Genomic DNA, 22651 nt, shown 5'->3' on the forward strand with positions numbered 1-22651 from the left:
TGTGATTCCAAAGCCACCGTCCCTTTATGAGAAACCTTTGGTTTTGCTCAAGAGTATAAAGTATCTCTAACGTATAAAGCAAGGCAGGATCTAACCACACGTTAACACAAAGGCTATAGGCACTCAGGGAAGAATAAGGATAATGTTGGGCCCTAAAGGGGAGCAGGATTTGCAAACCTGGAAAACACGGGGCACAGGATGACCCTGGGCATGGAGAGGGGCTGGGGCAGGCATGAGAACGGGCTTAAGGAGATGGGTCTGCCTGAAACTGGGGGTCCTGGAATAGCTGCCCACAGCCCCTCCCGCCCTGGCAGGATCCCAGAGACTCACCATGCTGGAGTGGACCGTAGCCTGTTCGATGTACCTTGCAATGCCCGTGACAAATGCATTCCTGTCCTCGAAGTTGGTGTCAAAGTTAGCCTGTGGGAATTGGAGGACAGGAACGTTTGGTTATTGAAAAACAGGTCCAAGGTGGCTGGGTGCCCAGGGAACACACTGCTGCCAACAAATGCCACCAGTTCTCTGTAGAAAGCTATGTCCACATCACCCACTCATCTCCCCCCCGCCCCCCATCCCTCTCCCCGCAACAAATCTCACTCAGCCACACTGGATCGGAGCTGCCTGCAGACAGGGCCCACATCTGCTTCCCATCAGGGTCACCCCATGGGGCCCTGAGAATAACTGCTTACTGACACTCTACACACCTAACGGCTGTTGAAAAGTTAGGATGCACACTGCTTTCATCCAGCAGCTGCAAAAACACCCACCTGAGGGTGCAGATACATATGTAAAGGGTAATAACTGCAGCATTTTTTGTGACAGAGAAAACTGGAAATCATTCAAATGTCCATTAACCATGAAAAGGCTAAATAGATCATAGTATATCCATACTATGGACTTTTATGTACTAGATGGTGGTTAAAAATAATGTGGCAGCACTGCAGTATTGTTAAGGAAAAATATCCATAATAAATTTTAAGCTAAAAAAGTCAAATCATACAGCAATATATGTAGTATGATTCCATTATATTAAAATATATGCATATATATGGTAAAAATGTATACTTATTTATTTATTTAAAATTTTTTTATTTGTTATACTTTCTTGTACTACTTATAATAAAAAAGATATTGTCCAGCCAGCATGGTTCAGTGGTTGAATGTGATCTAGGAACTGGAAGGACATGGTTGGATTCCCAGTCAGGGCAGAAGCCCAAGTTGTAGGCTTGATCCCCAGTAGGGGTGTGCAGGAGGCAGCCGATCAATGATTATCTCTCATCATTAATGTTTCTATTTTCCTCTCCCTCTCCCTTCCTCTCTGAAATCAAAAATATTTTTTAAAAGATATTCATATAATTAAAATGTCAATCTGGGTTAGAAAATGTGAATAAACAAAGTTTATGGGTTGAAACTTCAGGCATGTGCTTCATAAATCTAATCACTGGATGAAATTAAAAACATATTACGCATTATCTTTAGTCTCAGTTAGCAGCCCAAGAACTTTCAAAAGGTCAAATACAGCAAAGAATTTCAAATTAACTTATTTTGTTCTTAGCATGGCATACTCGCCCTGCACATCCAGACCAGGGGCTATTTTGCAAGGCAGAATCCAGCTGCACGATGTCCTTCCCCCATGCCCTGGTAGATCACAGTTTTGTCATCTGATCATGGTTTAGCACAAGCTCACCCGTCTTGGGCGAAAGCAAACAACTGTGACGGGCTCCCCTGAGCCATTAGCTGCTGTGAGGAGTTGAAGAGCTCTTCTCACATACATGAAGGAAAAGTAATTACCCAGGCAGGCTCTGGGGGTTTCTAAATTGCAATATTTAATTCATGAGGTCAGAGCTGCCAACGCCTTGGTTGGTGCTGCAGCGAGAACAGCCGGGAAGGTATTTGGGGTCAGAGCAGATCAACAAGCCTTCCCCGGGGAGGAGGAACAGCTCTGGTGTACATTTACTAGCTAATCTATTCCTCACATGCGGCTCCACCAGGGCACCAGGGACTCCATCAGCTCAGGACCTTTCACCTTCTAGATGCAGAGTCCCCCCTCCCCCCCTTTCCCTCTTCCTTCAGGGCAAATCCTCTTAGGGGACCTCCCCAGGTTCCTGAGCACCCAGAGCCCTCGGAGAACTGACCTGGTACATGATGGACGAGGGTGGAGGCTCGATGCATGGCTGCTGGTCAGGGAGGGGCAGCTCTTCCAGCAGGTCCACATTGGACAGGGCATCTTCCAGGGTGACGTGGGTCGTCATGGCTGCAGTTTCCGTACCCCGCACTGAGGGAAAGGGAGGGAAACACCGCGAAGAATGTCAGGGACCTCCAAACACTTCTCTCTATCTCACCCTGTTGAGACTCCCTCCAGAGAATGAAGGAAGTTAACATGCCCGAAGGCCACACTTTCTGTTTCTTCACAAGGTGCCCTTAACCTGCAGCTGATATTTGAGGATCTCTTCATGGTTCACAAGCTTCTACGTCTATGACCTCGGCTGAGCAGCATCACATTCCTCTGTGACCAGCATGGTATCATATCCGCAGAGCTGACTGATGAAGAAGCAAGGCTCCGAGGGGTTAGGTGACACCCACACAACCACAATGGTCAAGGGCAAAGGACTTCAAATAACGCCGGATGCTAGGACACTGGCCCCGGTCAGCCCCCACCTTTTGCTCTTTATGAGAAAGTGTATCAGTTCCACGCTTACTAAATTATTGCACAGCACCAAAGCCCTGGATTGCAATAGCCACGAGTATCCACTTGAAGGCTAGGTCTTACAAGCTAATTCAACTGGGACTGAAGAGTTCAGACTCCAGCAATATTAACCTTATTTGCAACAGTGAAGAGCCACCCATTGGCCTGGGTATGTTTTGTGAGCCCCACAAACCAATCAGCCATGAATAAACATTTTTGTGTCTGGGATGCTGACAGGGTGCAGTGGTTTCAGTGAGGATTTCCATGAAGTCAGCACTGTTACCCAATTCAGCAAAGAGAATCCAAATTTCCTTTTCAAACAGACTAAAAACTGATCATGATTTAGACTGGTGGTCGGCAAACTCATTAGTCAACAGAGCCAAATATATACAGTACAACGATTGAAATTTCTTTTGAGGGCCAAATTTTTTAAACTTAAACTATATAGGTAGGTACATTGTTATTAACTTAATTAGGGTACTCCTTCAATCGCACTGTATGTGCGCGCCCGCACGTGTTATTTTGTGGAAGAGCCACACTTAAGGAGCCAAAGAGGCGCATGTGGCTCTCAAGCCGCGGTTTGCCGACCCCTGACTTAGACCATTAGGTTCTCCCAAATGCGATCTCCTAGCAGTCACATTCACTGATCACAGTGCAGTAAAATCAGAACTCAATCATGCAAATAGCCAAAAGCACCCCACACCTATGGAAATGCATAAAAACACATTTCAAGGTAACTTGTAACTAAAGAGGAATTCAAATAGAAGTTATAGAATATTTGGAACTGAAAGAGAGCATAAATAAATGTTTTAAATGCATTCAGTAGGAAATTGGAAAGTGGAACTAAATGAAGTGAATTTTCCCAACCCAAAGCAATGAGAACGTAAGGATTGACATAATACAAAAGCAGACATACTAGTAAATGAAGCAAAGAACAAAGCAAACTCAAACACAAATAGACTACATGAACAAAAATCTAAAAATTGCTTTACAAGAAGATTAATAATAAGCTAACCCTTTAGCACATTTCAATAAGGAAGCAAAGAGAAGGCCCACTTTGCTGTCACAGAAGCTCTCCCACCATCCTTCCCACCCCAATCACAGGGAGCTGTGAGATGTGCATAAGGGAAGGAGTTCTGGGAAATGGGGAAAAGAGGACCAAGGACCCGAGAACTGGGTCCAGGGGCTGAAACAGCTGGAGTGTCCCTAAGGGCTAGCTGCCTCTAAATTATTGTCGCCATCAGGCCTGTGGTTGGGAGGGCAGATGGGACTGAGCAGCTATCGATAGCTATGATTCACACTTCACCAAGTTCTCAACAACCTCTACCCCACACACCACCCTCACTCCCGTCATGCACTCTGGCAAGAGCCAAGGCCACGTTTAATGGGGACACAGAGAGCTAAGGAGCGATTTTCCCCTCTGCCTTCTACAGGCACCTGGCCTCATCTCGTGGTTTCAGGTCCTTCCCACACCTATGCTTCTTCCTCTTCTCTCCTCTCTCCTCTGAATTCTAAGTGTGACATTCAGTTCCACAGCAAAACCATTTGCCAACCCACAAAAAAAGATGGCCTTCTTTCTTGCATTAATATTAGGTCCATTTTGCAGCAGGGGTAATGATTTTATGGGGCAAGCTACAAAGGCCTGATGACACTATTCATTAATTCAAATAATAATGACATTAATAAAACTAAACATTTTTTTAGCCCTTACTCTGTGTCAGACAACTCTGCCAAATACTTAACTATTTTAACCTTGCATCAACCCTACAAAGGTAGGTACTATGATTATTCCCATTTTACAGGTGAGCAAACAGAAACTCTAAGTAACTGCACAAGGTCAAGTGCTGACAAGTGGTGGAGCAGTAGTTGGAACCCAGGTTTGTCCTATAAAAAAAAGGCCTAGAAGCAGCTAACTATCTAGTACTAATGGGGTTGTGTCAAAGGCACCCAGCTTCCAAGCTGAGGCAGCTTCCATTGGCCAAAGACAGGGCACTATAGCACCACCTAGCAAAACTCAGTGCATTGAAACAACATCAACTATGTTTTAATCCAGGAGGTCATAAAGACACTTGATAAAAACTTGAATTTTATTACTTCATTCCTATTGGAGGAGGCCCGTGAACCCATTTTTATGTTGAGAATCAACAAATGAAAGAAGCAAACACTTAACCAGTCTTTCCTATACAGGCCATACCACTTGAAAACCAAATTGCAGAAGACAGAGCTGTTTTTCTCTAAAATGTTCTTTCTCTTTTTATTTCCAGAAACAGTGACATAATTAAAATATTCCCATTTTTCCAGCCCCTAATAAACAAATGGATATAGGTGCTGATCATCAACTGTTATGAAAGAATCTGACATTACGCACCTTTTGGTGGAAAAACACACCATCACTTTATGAAGAATGCTGGAGCCAAAAAAAAAAAAATTGAATTTCATCAAGACTTTGATACCAACGGACAGGAAACGCAGAAGACAGAACACACAAAAATATACCACAGTGATGTAGTCAGTAAAATATAACCTATGGGAAACTCTGCTAGACAAATGACTCAGTGACTACGACAAATATTGCAAGAGAAAAAAAAAAGAGAGATGGAGGGGGAAGCTATAGATGATAAGACCATATCTGGATCCTATTACAAAGAAAGCATCATAAAAATAAAATTACCACATTTTTAAGAAAACTGGAAAATTTAACACTGACTCAGATATTTGATACCAAGGAAATAGTGCTAGTTTTTAGATGTGATAATAATATTGAGATTATGTTTTAAAAGCATTATCTTCTAGAAATACCTACTAAAATATAAATAAAAGGGTACAGGTATTTGCTTCCAAACGATAGTAGATGCAGAAGAGTGGATACCAGATGGAAGAAAATCGGCCATTCGGTAATAGCTGTCAATGCTGTGTGATGCTGACGTAGGGATTTATTATATTTTTGTCCAATTTTATAAATGTTGACATTTCCCATAAGGTCCCCTAGCTGAGTGTATGCACTCCCAGTTTGAATCTGTCCGTCCTGTCTCCTACTTACCCTCTCCTTTCTCCTATAATACAGGTTTCTTCTGAGCTTTGCAGGCATCAAAATACTCGTTGATCAGAATAATCCTTAAGGTTTCCCGCTTCAACACAATAATAACCCTGCACTTCCCTTGAAGAGAATCTTAAGTGAACAGCCTACAGAGCCAGTAAGTTAGGAGTCTTTATGTCACTAATGCAGCCTCTCTTTTCTCCTCGCAAACACAGCTTCTCTAATGGATTTCTCTGTGTGTTTGTGGATCACTCACTGCCTAAGGGAGAAGGAAATCAGATGTTTTTAACTCAAGTGCTGAAAGTCACTGCCAATTCCACATCAGTCAGAGAGAAGAAACGTACTGGAAATGTGAACAGAGATATACATGGAAATGAAGTTATGTTCTGGCCAGTGTGCCCTGCCTGTGATGCAACCTTCCAAACGAGAGGCATTATATAACGCATGGCCGCTTTGTCATTTTGGAAGAGAAATGAATAAAATGTTTAAAAATGAACAGTGTGCTCGGAGCATCATTTGCCAGACGTGGCTTGCCAACGCTCGCTGTGGGGTGTCCACGGCATATTTCTTCGTCACAAACTCAAACGCAGGGGCCTGGAGTCACCAGAGAAACACTGGGCTTGCAGTCAATGTGCTTCTGAGAAGGGCATCAGGCCCCACATCACCCATAGCTGAGATGACAGACAGAGCCTAAGCCAAGAAGCGGTGGGCCCCACAAACACAGGGTAGCTGCTAGGGGAACCTGGCTTTGGGAATGCGGGCCTGACTACCCGCACCCCAAACGCTGCCACTCTATGAGCAAAAGATGCACTGTCGTTTTCTGTTTGACATTCTGGAAGGAGATGAAAAAAGGTATTTTTTACTGAAGTAGAATGTTAGGCTAAGTATAGCAGTTAATCTGGAGCGATGGGCTCAAATCTGTCTCCTGCCACTTACTAGCTATAGAACCATAAGCATATTACTTAACCTGAGCCTCGGTTTCCTTATCTGTAAAGGGGCGATAATTAATAACAGCCACTGCCCTCAGAGTTAGTCTGAGAATTATATAACCCAGATGGCATGTGGAATGCTTAGTCCAGTGGCAGGAACAGAGCGAGCACTCGGGAAATGTTAGCTGGTCAGGTGGCCTCTTTTTGATAGAGTGGATGGATGCATTAAATTAAACACTGCAGCAATTCTTCCACAAAAACCAAGGCATTATTATTATCAGACCCCTCTATTTTTATCTCAGTTCTACAGATCTTTCCATTTGACTTCCTCAATCACAACGACCCTGCAGGTTTAAGAAAGTGCAGGTGCTATTTTTGCCGTTTTGCTGTTGTCGCTGAGAAGTGAAAACTCCATTCAAGGTCACATGGGCAGCCAGTGGCTGAGCTGGGCAGAAAGCAGATATCTTGACTCTCGGTTCTCTGCCCTTGCTTTTAGACCACACCTCCCTTTGTACCTTCTGAAAGGTACCAAGCACTTACTTTCCCCCCCTCCAGACTGGCTGCCTTTTCCTTCAGCAAGAACAAGACTCTCACAAGCTAGAAAAGAATTAGGTAACTTTGCCCTTTGGATTTCATGAACATCAAGAGGCCAGGAAATAGCTCCCCTGTCTGTAAATCTCTCCAGCTAGAAAGCAACTAAAATAAATAAAAACAAATTTAAAAATAGATTAACATTGCCCGGCCGGTGTTGCTCAGTGGTTGAGCACTGACCTATGAACCAGGAGGTCAAGGTTTGATTCCTGGTCAGGGCACTTGCCCAGGTTGCAGGCTCGATCCCCAGTGGGGGGGTAGGGGGGTGAACAGGAGGCAGTTGATCAATGATTCTCTCATCCTTGATGTTTCTGTCCCTCTCCTCTCCCTTCCTCTCTGATATCAATAAAAGTATTTTTTAAAAATGTATGAATATTTATATGTATAATAAAATATTATATAAGTAAATAAATATGAAAAATTTTAAGGGAAGCCTCAGATAGTCCCTCTTTTTAAATATATTTTTTATTGATTTTTTACAGAGAGGAAGGGAGAGGGATAGAGAGTCAGAAACATCGATGAGAGAGAGTCATCGATCAGCTGCCTCTTGCACACCCCCAGTGGGGATGTGCCCGCAACCAAGGTACATGCCCTTGACCAGAATCGAACTTGGGACCCTTCAGTCCGCAGGCGAACACTCTATCCACTGAGCCAAACCGGTTTCAGCTGATAGTCCCTCTTTTAAAAAAAAATATTTTAAAAGTAGCATTTTACTGAGCGAGAAAAGAAATCTGGCATCTAAGCTAGCATGTCCATTACAGGTGTAAGCGGGTGTGTCTGGAGTTTGTATGGGGACCAAGTTTGCTATGTCAGGTTATGGCTCTACAGGTCATAGCGTTCCCCTGTAGCTGAGACCCTTCTACATGTCAGAGCTTCTTCATGGGTGTGGGGAGCCGAGCAGGGACATAGCCACTTGAGTGCATCTTATAAGATTTCCAAAGAGTGCACCGAAATGGACCACGGAGCTCATTCTGAGCAGATAGGCAGTGAGTTTTAGAGGAACACTCCTCTTGCCCAGTGGTTAGACCTGTGGCTCCAAACCCCTTGGAGCCATCTGCAGAGCGTTACCTGTACCATTCTGTAAAACACAGTCACAGGTTGGAAGCCGGCCGGGTGCTAAGAGCAGCCAAGCCTGGCGAAGACCTATAGAGAGGAGACAGACCTATACACGGTGGAGAGGAACCATACAGATGTAGCTCAGTGAGGCAGTGACAACTCTCCACACTTCGACAGCCTGCAGAAGTATCACCAATATCACGATTTACAACAGAACTCAACACATTTCATATGTTACCAGAATGATTCCCGAGCCAGGAGAGACTAAAAAATGGTTAACTCCCAAGGAAGCCTTTCTTACCCCTCCCCCACCTGAGTCCACGTTCTCCCTCGTTCCTCATTGAACCCAGCATGCTGCTTCTTCCACGGCTTCTGTAATACTTTATTATATGATTCAGCATGTTTTCACTCCTGACCTCAACCATAAACTCCTTCAGGGCAGGCACTGCGTCTAATTCACACTCAGCTCCCAGCCCCGGGCTGAGCACACACTCTTAACTCAATTGAACTCTGCGTTCCATAAGTGGATGAACCCAAGACATTAAGAAAGGCATTGCTTGCTGAAACCAGTTTGGCTCAGTGGATAGAGCGTCAGCCTGCGAACTGGAAGGTCCCAGGTTCGATTCCAGTCAAAGGCATGTACATTGGTTGTGGGCACATCCCCGGTGGGGGGTGCAGGAGGCAGCTGGTTGATGTTTCTAGCTCTCTATCTTTCTCCCTTACTAATTGTAAAAAATCATATATATATATATATATATATATATATATATATAATTTTTAATTTATTTGTTTATTTATTTATTTATTTTTTTAAAAAAACACACTGCCATGTCCAAGACATCAGGTTTTTTAAAGTTGGGGAGGAGGAGGACTATAAATAGCAAAGAAGCTGCTTATACTTTAGGAAGAGCTGCATCAAAATGGTTCAGATTTTAACATTCAAGCACTTAAAGTGAAAAGCTTCCATAATTGGTAAACAGTTACCTATGAAATAAAATCTCTTCCCTCTATCATTGTATGTCCTGATTTCACTCATCCTTTAAGGCCCCTCCTCTCTCTGACATGATGGCTCCTTCATTGGAACTAACTCCCTAGGCTTCTTAGTAGTGTTGGTGAGAATCGAGTACACTGCTGGTTGGAATGTGAAATAACACAACCACTTTGGAAAACAGTTCGGCTGTTCCTCAATATTTGAATCATAGAGTGTTTCATTACATGCCAGCAATTCCACTCCTAGGTATAGTCCCAAAGGAAATGAAAATATACATCCACACTAAAACTTGCACATAAATGTTTATAGCAGCATTATTTGTAATAGCCAAAATATGGCAACAACTCAAATGTCCATCAACTGATGAGTGAGTAAATAAAATATAGTATAGCCATTCAATAGAATACTATTTGGCCACAACAAGGAATGAAATGTGAAAATATGCTAAAATACAGATGAACCTTGAAGATATTAGGCTAAATCAGTGGTCGGAAAACTCATTAGTCAACAGAACCAAAAATCAACAATACAATGATTGAAATTTCTTTTGAGAGCCAAATTTTTTATTTATTTATTTTTAAAATTTTTTATTTTTTCTTGAGAGCCAAAATTTTTAAATTTAAACTTCTTCTAACACTACTTCTTCAAAATGGACTCGACCAGGCTGTGGTATTTTGTGGAAGAGCCACGAGCCACGGCTTGCCGACCACTGGACTAAGTGAGAGAAGCATAATATGCTTTTTAAAAGGAAATGCCCAGAATAGGCAAGTCTAGAGAGATATAAAGTATATTAGCGGGTGCCTAGGCCGGGGGTAGGGACTAGGGGAAATAGGTGGTACTGCTATAGGGCACAAGGTTTCTTTCTGGGGTAATGAAAATGTCCTAAAATTGATAATGATGATTGCACAATTCTGTCAATATGCTAAACATTATTGACCTGTATGTTTTAAATAGGTAAATTGTACAGTATGTGAACTATATCTCAATGAAGTCCTTACCAAAAAAAAAAAAAAGTTAGTATTTCTATGACTACTTTGGGGAAGTCTGGGGTACATAAGCAGGAGTGATACAAAGACGAAGCTGGAGCAGGAGCTTGGGGAGTTTGAGTCTGTCCCTATAAGCAGAGACTGTGTTGAATAAAAATCAAAAGGTGACAGTAGGAAAAAAAAAAAAGAGGCAACAGACACACCCATACTAACCCCAAGGGGCAGCCCCCAAGGCTGCAGGGTGAGCTGGACCACCATGGGCAGGCTCAAACCAGTTCCCCTCCCCCCACCTGTTTATGCGACTGCCACCTGTCAGGTGCTGGGGCTGCCCGCCCCGCTCAGGAAGAGACTTCTCAGACAGTAAACCCCTCTGAGGTGGGTCTCAGCTCTCTTCCTCCGACCTAGCTCTCTTTCTGTGGCTTCGAGATGAGGAGCACTGTGTTCATGGTCACTTGGGTCATAAGGGGCAGCGCTGGGGCTAAGACTGACTTCCTGTGAAGATATGGGGACTTGATACAATAACAGATATGATGGACTGTAAAAGAAAAGGGGAGGGGGATGTGAAAATGGGGGTGGGGGTGGGAATACATTCTAAGTCTGAGATTAAAAAAAAAAAAAGCCACATAAGAAAGGCAATAGAGTCAAAGGACATTATTTGGCTCTCATCTGATCTCATTTACACATCTTAATAATGTCGACACTTCCCTGGCTGGTGTGGCTCAGTGGTTGACCGTTGATCTAAGAACCAGGAGATTCCATTCCCCGTCAAGGCACATGCCTGGGTTGCAGGCTCGATCCCCAGTAGGAGGCAGCTGATCAATGATTCTCTATCACTGATGTTTCTATCTATCTCTCCCTCTCTCTTCCTCTCTGAAATCAACACAAATACATTTAAGAATAATAATAACATGGACACTTTACAAAGGATTTCGGTTAAAATAGAAATCTTTTTGTATTGGGAGATGGGGGCGGGGGAGGGTGGGAGATGGTGTAAGAAAGCAAAATCTTCGTCCATCGCAGCAGGAAGTAAGCAGACGGTGCACAGAATAGATAAACCAAGAAACAGCAGTGCAAGTGTATCATTTAGAGATCTGGAGGCAACTACTGGAGACTAATGGTGAGTTAAAAGCCACAGCCTCTGGGAGGGGGTGGGCACTGGATGGCTGTTTTTCATTATGCGTCTTTCAATACCATCTGATTTTTTTTTAGACATGTGCATGCATCGCTTTGATCAAAAATTTAAATTTTACTTTAAAAGACAGCCACCCAAGGCCTCCTTTCCAGCAGTTCAGACATCTGGCCTGTTCCCCAGCCCTGTCTCTAGGCAGACTTTGCTAACTAAGGGCCTCACTTTGGATCTTCTGGGACCAGCAGCCCTGCCACCTGCAATTTCTCTCCACACAGGGGACCTGAGATCAGCACAGAAGGCTGTCAGCCTGGACTTAGGTCTCTGGAGAAGGCCTACCCTCCTCTTTGTTAACCGCAAAGGTTGAGATCCTGGTGAGGCTAAGGGGCTCGCTACTGCATGTGCTGACTTACAGCTACTTCCTGTTGTCAGGGTTGAGTTGGGCTTTCTGTTGATCATCCAACCAGCCAGATACCAGCCTCCTGGGGTGGAAAAGGAGGGAGGTCACGCCCTCCAAGGCAGCTTGCTGATTTGCTCCCACGGGGGGAGGGGGGGCTGTGACAAACAACTGCATGAGGGACACCGACAGGACTTTTGTCCAGGGAGAGGAGCTGCCTCTCAGAGGCACCTGCTAAAACTCAAAAAAGGGAAGCCACTGCACCTGCTGAGGACACAAAGAACGAGACAAGCTTTGGGTTTGGCCACCAGATGGGAGCACCCAGACCTCAGCTCCATTGAGGTGAAGTTGCAGCTTGAAGGTCGTTCGACCTAAAGACTGATTAGATCCCGAATCACATTTCCACTCACTTTTGTAAAAGGGCAATTTCCCTGACTGTAACATATGGAAGGTGACCTGGTGTTGGGTCTCTGTCATAAGCTCCGGTGGGAAGGTTGTTGTACTAATAACGGTTTAAGGGGTGGGGTTTGCAAACAGGGTGCTTTTCGTTATGTGTGAGGAAGGGCTCAGAGTCGTCCCGTGATATCATTGCTTGTGTGCTCATCTCTCTCCTTAAGTGGGAGAAAACTGGGGCAGAGTTAGAGGGAGGGAATAGCTGTGAGTATGATGTCAATATTGCTCCAACCAGTTAGGAATCATTGGACTTGAGCTTCTCTTTCCAACTCAAAAGCAAATGACTCCGATTATAGATGGGACACTCCATCCCAAGGGCTTCTGTAAAAACCACGTGCCCCAACATGGACTGGCCACTGTGGCCGGGGTGTTTAGGGTGCCATGAACCAGCCCATGGATTTTCTTACTTTGTGCCTTTGCTCAAAGTCTCTCTATGCCCTACTGGGCTGTTTTCTCCCCTTCTCAAATCCTATCCTTGACTATTGTCAAGGCCCTATTCAAGGAAGACCGTCTCCATGAAGGTGTGACCAGCTGAGCTCCATCACAACCTTCATTTCTCTGGATTCCTATTCCACTCACAGTCTAGAGTTCATCATTTCCTACTGCATTTTAAACCGCTTTATAAACCACCCAAAGTCATCTTTTTTTTTGGGGGGGGGGGGGATATCAACTACTACAAGGCATTACTTGCTTAATAATTCATGAATAATATGTCGAATGCATGAGTCAGTGGCCAAAATTCATGTCTTCTAGTTAAGAAAACAACACAAAATGTAAAACATCATGGTTCTTAAGGTATCATATCTAAGTAAGTCTTATTGCTGTAAGAATCTGAAGAGACCTCTACAAAATTCTTCTGTCATAGTTTCCACCTCCATCCATAAAGAGCAGAACCTCTTTGTTCTCTTCCATGTGAAAGAGCACACTTGGAGGTTGATGGCTAACCCTCAGTGTTGAATTCTTGTCTCTCCCGTTATATACTAGTAGACCAAAATTGGTCATAAGGTATCGCACAAATCAAAATCATTCTCAGATACACCTTCACTTAATACTTAGTTACTGAGGATTTTCTATGAGAGCCAGCCCTACAGATGCTCTTTGGTTTTGGTTGGGCCTTCAGTGGAGTTAGACAATCCCCTCATTCATCCCCAATTGATTTCTTATTCCACCCACAGAGGCAGCTGCTCCGAACTTCCGGAAGTCTCTTGAACTTTCCTAACCACTCCACCACCTTTAGTTTCTGCATCAGACCTCATCTCCTGCCTTATTCAGAAGACAGGGACCATCCAACCTGGACATCCTAATCATCTCTCCATCCCACGAAGAGACTGAAGTCTGAGAACTACTGCTGTCAAATGGCATAATGATGATGCAAAACCAAAACCAAAAGGCCTATGGATGAAGTCATCACTGGGTCTTTATTGGGCATCTGTCCAGAAGGCCGTGTATGCCACTCAGACAGAAAGATCCCTGCAAGAAATTCTGCCTAGCCAAAACCAGTTTGGCTCAGTGGATAGAGCGACAGCTGGCGGACTGAAAAGGTCCCAGGTTCGATTCCAGTCAAAGGCATGTGCCTTGGTTGCGGGCACATCCCCAGTGGGGTGTGTGCAAGAGGCAGCTGATTGATGATTCTCTATCATTGATGTTTGTGAGTGACTCTCTGTCCCTCTCTCTTCCTCTCTGTAAAAAAATCAATAATAAAATATATATATATATATATATATATATATATATATATATATATATATATATGAAATTCTGCCTGAACCCAAGCTGTCTTCTCAAAAAGTTTCTTTTAAGAATTTTCAGCCAATTTCTTTTCTCCTCTGTTTCCAGGGTCCAAGAAGTGTGCCCTGAATGGTCATCCTTGGAGGAACATCACACACAGCCCTCCTTAGCACAAAGGCCACGGCTAGGAAGCCAATGTCCAAATTCTCTGCACCCTGGAAGGCATCCCACACCCACTGACTGAAATCCGAAGTATCTTTGAACAGACAAGGCCATGCAGGGGCCTTGACAGAGCCTGTGACTCACAAAACACCTTTCAGTTTCCCTTTAGCACGATGGGACAGAGAGGCCACAGATTCGTCCTCTCCAATGGACATACACTATAGAATTAATAAACTGTTCCTTTAGGAATGGAGGGCAGCCAGCCAAGAGAAGCACACATTCTGGAAACTCCTTCTCTTCTCTCTTCCCATGGCCTTCTCTTCTTAGACTGGGACTTACAGACATTATCTCATCTTGGCTCCTGTGGTGACAGGTAAGTAACAGGCTGTTTTCCATTGTCCAATTTCTTTTTTTATTTTATTTTTTAATTAAAAAATTTTAAAATATATATTTTATTGTTTTTTTACAGAGAGGAAGAGAGAGGGATAGAGAGCTAGAAACATCGATGAGAGAGAATCATCGATCAGCTGCCTCTTGCACACCCCCCACTGGGGATGTGCCTGCAACCAAGGCACATGCCCTTGACCAGAATCGAACCTGGGACCTTTCAGTCTGCAGGCTCTAGCCACTGAGCCAAACTGGTTTCGGCCATTGTCCAATTTCTAAAGTCAGAGAGCCAGTGGCTGGTGGAAAGAAACACAGCAAGGCCCGTGTCCTAAGTCCACTGTACTGCTCTATCTGCCCGAGAAGCCAAGCGTGCCTCCAACGTACCTGGTTGGTTGCAAAATGCTGAGTGCACACAGAGGAAGAGGTCCTTCCTGACCCGTGTTGAAATGTGAGAACTACCTCCAGGCTTTTGCTCAGCATATTCCCTCCCCCCTCTCCCTGCCTACTCAAATTATACCCGCCTCAGAGTGCTACTCAAGAGCACTTCCTACCTGAAGCCCTTACTGACACCACGTCTTATCACTTTCCGTTGGCTACCTTTTGCAGGTAAACCTGGGGCTCGGTTTCCTGGTAACAGAGACCAACTCCCCTAGGAAAAGCAAAATCCAGGAAGGTTCTGGAGGTAGAGGAGATGGTAAGGGCTGTGAGTTAAGCCCTAGCCGGTGTGGTTCAGTGGATAGAGTGTCAGCCTGCGGACTGAAGGGTCCCGGGTTTGAATCCAGTCAAGGGCATGTACCTAGGTTGTAGGCTTGATCCCTGGCCTCAGTCAGGGTGCATGCGGGAGGCAATCAATCAATGTGTCTCTCTCACATAGATGTTTTTCTCTCTGTTTCTCCCTCTCCCCTCCACTCTCTCTAAAAGAAGTCAATGGAAAAATATCCTCTGTTGAGGATAACAAAACCAAACAAACAAACAAAAAAGAGTTAATTGCACACTCGAGCCACATACTTAATGATTACATATGAGAGATGATGAACAATAAATTTATACATGTCATGGCACCATATGCTGGACATTCTACTGAGCACTTCCATGCCTCCCTCATTTTATAAGAGCACCCAAGGAAGTACCAGCTCCTACCCGCTGCTGCTGGCCCGCCACCTTGCCTGTCAGTAGGCAGCAGCATGCTCCACCGCCTTGTCCCACCTCCACCGCAAGCGCAGGGCCCATCCTCTGGCCCCTACACATGGCTTTGCTCCTTAGAACAACAAGACCAAAGACCTTTCTACAAAGGCTCCAATGAGGTGACTGACGTCTAGTTCCATCAGCTACAAGGGAATAATTAATACTTGCCAGGGAAGAAATAGACTCATTGTTACGGTGGTCACATCGAGGCTACAAAAGGCCATTTTGTGAAGCCCTTGGTGGAACCCTGGGGCCAACAGTGGCCCAAAGAAAGCCCTTTGAGAGTGTAGGCTGGTCCTCAAACGTGGAGACTGGAGCTTTTGCACAGTGTTCCAGGGGGCACTGTTCCCAATGGTAATTAGCTCGTGGCCTATTCATCAACGAATCCTGCTCGCTGGTCAATGACTGCGGTGGAGGCCCACTGAGCACTCTGAGCAGGCACATCAGAGAAGACCTGTGGTGTTCTCTGGGGGCCCTTCCCACATTGAAAAATTCACATCGACTCTCTTCTCTGGGCCAGCCTGATTTGATGTGAGGAAAACTCTTCAACCCTGCTGGTTCTTATACCCCACTCTTGGCCTAATGCCTGAAGCAAGTTTTTCCTTTCCCACTTCCAGCAGGCACTGAACAAAGCAGGCTTGGGTGCCTACAGAACCGGTCAGAACTGGCCAGGAAATATAATAAAGAAGCTTATAATAAAGAAGTGAGCAGAGAGCTGTTGCCCCCAGCTGGAGGCTCAGCATGCACAACTAGCCAGAGACACTGGTTCTGGAAGTAACCACACGTTCTCCATGTGGCCTCGTAGCCATCCCGGCAGATGGCAGCCAGCGCCAAGGAGGAACTCTCCCTCAAGTGGACGTTGGGTGCTCAACGAATGCTTTCTGGTGACATAAACCAGCTACACATACTACTACACATATCGATACTACACATACTATACATACTACACACTCCTACTGTATTTTTGCCCTCGGGGCCGAAGCTGCCCTGGCAGCAAACAGCGCTGACAGCTGCGAGGTGTCGTCATTTCAAGAAGCTGTTCCCCCAAAGTGCTCCTCAGCTCCCCACTCTGACTTCCAGCCACTGCCTGACATCCTACCATTAGCGCTATGGACCGAAAGCGTCGCTTCCCATCAAAATGCCTCTCCTCCTCTGTTTCCTTTCTGGCCAAATGACATCAAAGCACCTGCTCTGCGTGGAATGGGAACTTCTTTTGTATTTGGCTCTTGAGGATAAACAGGGCCAGTGGCTCCTTTCTTGAAAACAAGGAGAACGGGAAGCACAGGGCACTGGGTGGAAGTGGAGGTGGGAGGCCGGAGGGAGCGTCCCAGGAGGAAGCTGGAGCTGGAGAAAACACCCGAAAGCCTTCATAATCCTGCCCTAGGATGTGGACCTAGGTTTTTACCCTCCACAGATCCTCTGTGATCTTCAGATTCACCAGCTCTGCCAGTAGGACCTGTGCCCAAGAGAAAGGTAAGACCCTTATGCGAAAGGGGCACAGGCAGGAGGTGGATAGGGGGAGTGTGGGGACCAGCACTCTCCTGATCATGCCCACAGGGCTGCCCCAATCTCCCTGCTCATTGCAAGGAAGCGCAAGCACCCAGGAGCCAGCAGGAAAATATCCTTGCCCTTTTCCTGGCCTGGCTGGAGAGGGAGCGGATGGCCTTCGGCCCTTGGTGTTTCTGCTGTGCCGGCAAAACTCTAATTCAAAGTCAGAATCCCTGGGCTGGAGAGGGCACCTGGGCAGCTGTGTTCTCCCCTGCCGGGTTCTCTGTGCAGAGAGCCCTACTCTTCTCGCCCCCAACCCCAATCGGAGAGCGCCCCTTTCTCTTGCTTTTCACATGGGTGGTGTGTACCATCCAGGGGGGAGGGCTGTCCTGAAAAGCTGAAACCACCACAGACAGGTGGGGGGGCATCTTCCTGATTCTTCAGAGCTCAAGGCAACCCAACCTTTTCCCCAGGAGGAGTCAGCCCACTCAACCCCTCCCCCCATCCCCGCCCAGCTAGCCGGGAGGAGTGAGAGAGAGCTGCCGGTGGAGGAGGCCTGGAAGCTTCAAAGCGGGTCAGACGCGCCTCCTCACTCATTAAAGCATACCCCCCCTCTCCCCAAACAAAACAAAACACAAAACACAGCGGCTCTACGCCCCCTCGCCCCACCCATCGCAGGTTCACAGCAGGGCGCAGAGTGCCCAAGGCCACTGCCAGGCGGGCCCGGGCGGCTCCCCTGGCCCAGGGGGAGGTGCGGGCGGCCGCGGCGGCAGAGACGGAGGCTGGAGCCCCGCAGCGCCTTGGCGCGAGGCTGGTGCCGGGGCCCGGACCGCGGCCGCTGCAGGTGTCTCCGGTGTTGGTGTTCGGGATCAGGTCGCTTCTTCGCCGGCAGCAGCTCGGGTCCAGGCCGCGCACCTGCTGCTGCTGCTGCTGCTGCTGCTGCTGCTGACGCCGCCGCCGCGCCCCAGCCCCTCCGTGTGCCCGCGCCTCCCCGCAGGGTGTCCTCGCCGCGGGGCCCAGGGTGGGCCGGAGGGGAAAGGGGCCCTCGCGGAGCCTGGGGCCCGGCCTCCAGGGTTTCCGAGGGCCCTCAGGCCGCGCTAGCAGGGGCGCCGCGCCGAGCGCCCCCCGCAGGCTGGGAGAAGGGGCGCCACTCCCTCGCGCATCCTCACGGCGGCATCGCCGTCTCCAGCCACATCCCGGTCCCCGTGCCGGCCCCGGGGCCTGCGAGCGCCGCTTACCTGGGGCTGCGGCAGGCAGGTCCGGAGGAGCGGCCCGAGGATACGGCGGGGCCCCGCGCCGGGGCGCAGGATGCTCTGCCGGCCCCGGTCGGCCGGCCGCGCGCGCGGCCCCGCCCCGGCCCCGCCCCTCCTCCGCGAGGCCCCGCCCCCTCCTCCGCCTCCGCCCGGGGGCCGGCCCCTCGCCCGCGAGGCTGTCACACAAAGAGCAGGAAATGGCTGCGCCGAGGGGCGAGGGGTGCGCCCCTGGACGCTGCCTGCCGACCGGTGCACCCCAGACCTGCACCCCGGGCTCCCGCCCCAGCTGCCTCCAGCCCCCCTACTCCGGGGAAGAAGAGAGGGAGCCCTGGTCCCCAGGTCTCGCGCGCCTGCAACCGCACCTGCAGCAGCGGGAGGGCAGGAGCTTGGGGCTCCACGCGGATCTCGTGGATCTCACATCCCCCCCCCCCCCCCCAAGGGCTCGTTTGTCTACCTAATATGCATCGGGCACCTGTTTTGTTCCAAGCACCGTGCCAGGAGCTAGCTGGGTATGTGTACAAACGACGGAGACCCAGCCTTTTTGGGAACTTACCTCCCAGGAGAGACAGACAGACATTCACCTAGCGCTTGTCCAGTTTCAGCCGGGCAAGTTCTGGGAAGAAAGGGGGAAGGGTTAGGAAAATACACCTTGGGGTTGGCGAGAGGGGGCCTTCTTCTCAGTTCCTTAGACCTGAATCCCTGAGGCTGCCATCTCTTAAGCAGGACTTGCCTCAAGCTCATTCAGCAAGAATTGCTTAATGGACAAAAAGGAAAAGATATGGTGAGATGCAGTAATTCCTGGCAAAGCCCAAGAAGGAACTGAGAGGACAGGCAAGACCTTCTCTTCGTGGTGGCTTAATCGGTCCTCTAGGGCTCTCGGCAGACCACACCCAATCCTAACCTGGGAGTAAGCCATTTCACTATCTTTTCCCTGAGATGACACCATAGCTATCAGGAGCCATACCTACCTCACAGGGTCAATAATTCGAAAGCATTTGAGGCCATTTAAGATGTGTATGGATTTAAGGGATGACGTCTTATTTTAAGGGAACCATTCGGAAATGTTTGCCCAGGGCCCTCAAATGTATAGTTAATCACCCTCTCTTCCTATCCGGGGCTATTTATAGAGGGGCCATGTTACTCAAGGGCTGGGCAGTCTTTGTCCTCACTGATCTCACCAGTTCCCAAGCACTCAGAAATCATGATCCTCTGTGGTTTGATGTTACATCACCCTAATTTAAATGGCTGTTTTTAGAAAGAGTGGTGTATATGTACATATATACACTCATGCGTTTCTGCTCCGGATGCCATGTGAGAAAACTGTGGGAGTGTTCGTGAAGGGTGACTTTGAAAATAGAACTGAGGTTTCTCTCTTAAAAATACATACATATTTAAAAATTTTTCCATTGTGATCCTGGGGATTTTGAGTGTCAGTGATTACAAATATGTGACAATGAGAGAATGGATTTTCATTCTGAAGAAAACACTGTTGTGAATGGTGTAGGCTTCTGGAAGACGTATTTCTCCCCGTGGTTCCTTCCCTGTCTTTTCACCTTTTAGGAACAAGTTGCTTAAAAAACAGAAGAGACTATTACATATATGTTTGGTGAGATCTGAGGTGAAACTAATTCTCTGACCCCCGAGTGCTATTTGCTTAGAAGGGAAGCAGTATGGTCTTGTCGTCACCACTTGTGGGAAGTTCAGAGCCTTGCCTTTTGGTCCTAGTTTTGCAACTGAGCAGCGTTCTTAGGCAACTCACTCCACCTCCCTGTGCCCCTTCTATAGACTGAAGTAGGTTGGATACACTCCAAAGTCCCTCTGAATGTGGGAAATCTTTTGAGTTAAAAACAAAGGACACGCCTTGGCCAGGCTTAAAGCACTTCACTAGCTCCCCATGCTCTCAGGATGGGGCCCAAACTCCTTACTGTGGCCGAGGGTGTCTTACATGACCTGGCATGTACCTCTCCTGTGAACAAGCTTGCTCTGCTTCAGCTGAAAGGAATCTCTTAGTTCCCCAAACTTGCTGTGCTCTCTCTTGTGGCCTTTGTACAAGCTGGGCCTTTTTTTTTTTTTTTAACCCCCCCACCCCCCCACCCCGAGAATGATCTGTCCTCCTTTCCCTCTCCTTTCTACGCGTTATCCCTCTTTGCTGCCCAACTTCTACTCCTCCTTCTGGTATCCACTTAGATGTCGCTTTCTCCAATTTCACTCTGTGTCTGGGGTAGGTTAAAGGTCAGCTGTCTATAGATCCCTGGGCTTCCTCTATCATACCCCTTGTTATGCTGCGTTGTAATTATTGACATACCTGCCTGCATCCCACCAGTAGAACATAAAACCCAAGAGAAGGGGTGTGCCCGTCTTGCTCCCCACTGCATCCTCATAGGAGTTCAGTAAAAGTGGATTGAATGAATAATCAAAAATGAAATCTTAGTTTACGTGTTGCCAGTGAAGTGTGTAGCTGTCTATCTCCTGCCTTCAGATTTCCTTCATGTCCAACCCGTCAGCCACATCAGCAATGAGATCAGCCAGCCTGCGCCCTCTCATAGTCCAGGACCTCTTGGGGGATGTCTGCCTGCCTCGGGGATCGGCCAGGGGGATGTCCCTGGGGAGATCAGGCTTAAGCTGGCAGTCAGACATCCCTCTTGAAGTCCGGGGCTCTTGCAATCTGGGACCCATTGCTCCTTGAGCAGTGCTCCCCCTGTGGGAGCACACTGACCACCTCAGGGCAGCTCCCATGTTGAGCGTGTCCCCTGGTGGTCAGTGAGCATCATAGCGACTAGTCCTTCCCCTGGTCTTTCTGCTGTTCAGTCAATTTGCATATTAGGGTTTTATTATATAGGATATTGAGGATGTGTAACTGTGGAAACCTTTATCCTGGGCCATTTGAAAATGCATTCCCTCCCTTCTCTGTTGTCTTCCTTCACCTTGATCATTTTCCACAATTTCCAGAGAATTGGCCTCCTCTGAAGATCAGCTCTTTTACACATAACTTATAACAAAGAACATTTAATCTCCCCCTCCCCCCCCATTTCTTCTTTATTTAAACACATACTGTTTCTAATAATTTTGGATACGAACTGATAAGGAGGATCTGAGCACATTCCAAATGGGTTTGGAATGTAAAATCATAGCTGATGTATGCTGTATGCTCAGGCTAGCATAGGTGGCCCTACAGTCAACCCCACAGGATGGTTGGGAGCATGCAAATTAGGAACAGACAGGTTGGTGTCTCTCACTCCCCCAGAACACTCCACTCTCCTTACCTTGCTGTCTCCCCTGGAGACTGGCCTCTGTGGACTGCCCTACTAAGGTTTCCTTGCCCTCTGGCCTCCAGTTGGTTTAGTTAACAAGAAGCCTCAGCATTGATGGGGTGAAGGGAGGCCTATGGGGTCAGCATATTTGCTCTTCTTGCTTCCTCCTCGGGATGCTACTTGGGGCTTCCTCTGTCCCTCCTCAAGGTCCTCTTCTCTGAAGGCCACCTTCTCCCACTGACCCTCTGCTTCCACATTCATATGACCACTCCCCTCCTGTCTCTTCAGGCCTCCGTGTGGTAACTGCTCTGTGGCTTTTATTTTCCTCTGTACCACTTTCTGTGGTTCTCCTAAACCTGACCCACACTATTTTTAAATAGTCTTTTTGTAAATCAGCCCTGCTTGGTTGAGCTTAATGTGAGTGTGATGTATTTGATCCCTAACTGATATCTTACTCATCTTATGCACCTAACACAGTGCTAGGCAATAGCAAGTGAATGGTCACTACTTATGAAGTAAATGAAGGATCTCTATAACTCCTTCTAGCAGTATATGTACGCTGCTGTTATTTCCCAAGCCAACTACATACCATGACTTGGGGAGAACCTCAAAGTAATTGAAGACACACACACACACACACACACACACACACACACTGCTGCCACCAAGGGGTGGCTCTGAGGAGCAGGCTACATTGCACTTCCCTCAAAGCCTATGCAAATAAACATACACTCTAATTGAAAATATTGCTTTCTGTGCAAATGCAGGTTCAACTCCAAATGGTCTGTGCCCTGTCTTCCTGATCCTCAGACTGACTTCGTGAGCCCCAGACAAGGGAATCCACAGCTCCCTCTTCCCATACATACCCTCCCACAGTGAGTGTACACTGCCCATCATGCTGAGTGGGGTGTATTCTGCTTCTTCAGAGTGATGGACCTCAGAGCT

At 47.2% G+C, this 22651-nt stretch overlaps 1 protein-coding gene across 2 annotated transcripts in view; it reads right to left on the bottom strand.

The window, feature by feature from the left end:
• Positions 1 to 18580, bottom strand: part of CYFIP2 (cytoplasmic FMR1 interacting protein 2) — a 104176-nt gene extending 85596 nt beyond the window's left edge. For both annotated transcript variants that reach the window (XM_036425025.2, XM_036425024.2), the window contains exons 1-3: positions 18441 to 18580; positions 2136 to 2275; positions 331 to 420 (exon numbers count right to left, since the gene is read on the bottom strand). In XM_036425025.2, the coding sequence (XP_036280918.1) occupies positions 331 to 420; positions 2136 to 2252 (207 nt within the window). In that variant the 5' untranslated portion in view covers positions 2253 to 2275; positions 18441 to 18580. The remainder of the gene's footprint in view (positions 1 to 330; positions 421 to 2135; positions 2276 to 18440) is intronic.
• Between the last annotated feature and the right edge of the window lie 4071 nt (positions 18581 to 22651).

Source organism: Pipistrellus kuhlii, unplaced genomic scaffold (assembly GCF_014108245.1).
Source record: "Pipistrellus kuhlii isolate mPipKuh1 unplaced genomic scaffold, mPipKuh1.p scaffold_m20_p_8, whole genome shotgun sequence".
Lineage (NCBI taxonomy): Eukaryota > Metazoa > Chordata > Mammalia > Chiroptera > Vespertilionidae > Pipistrellus > Pipistrellus kuhlii.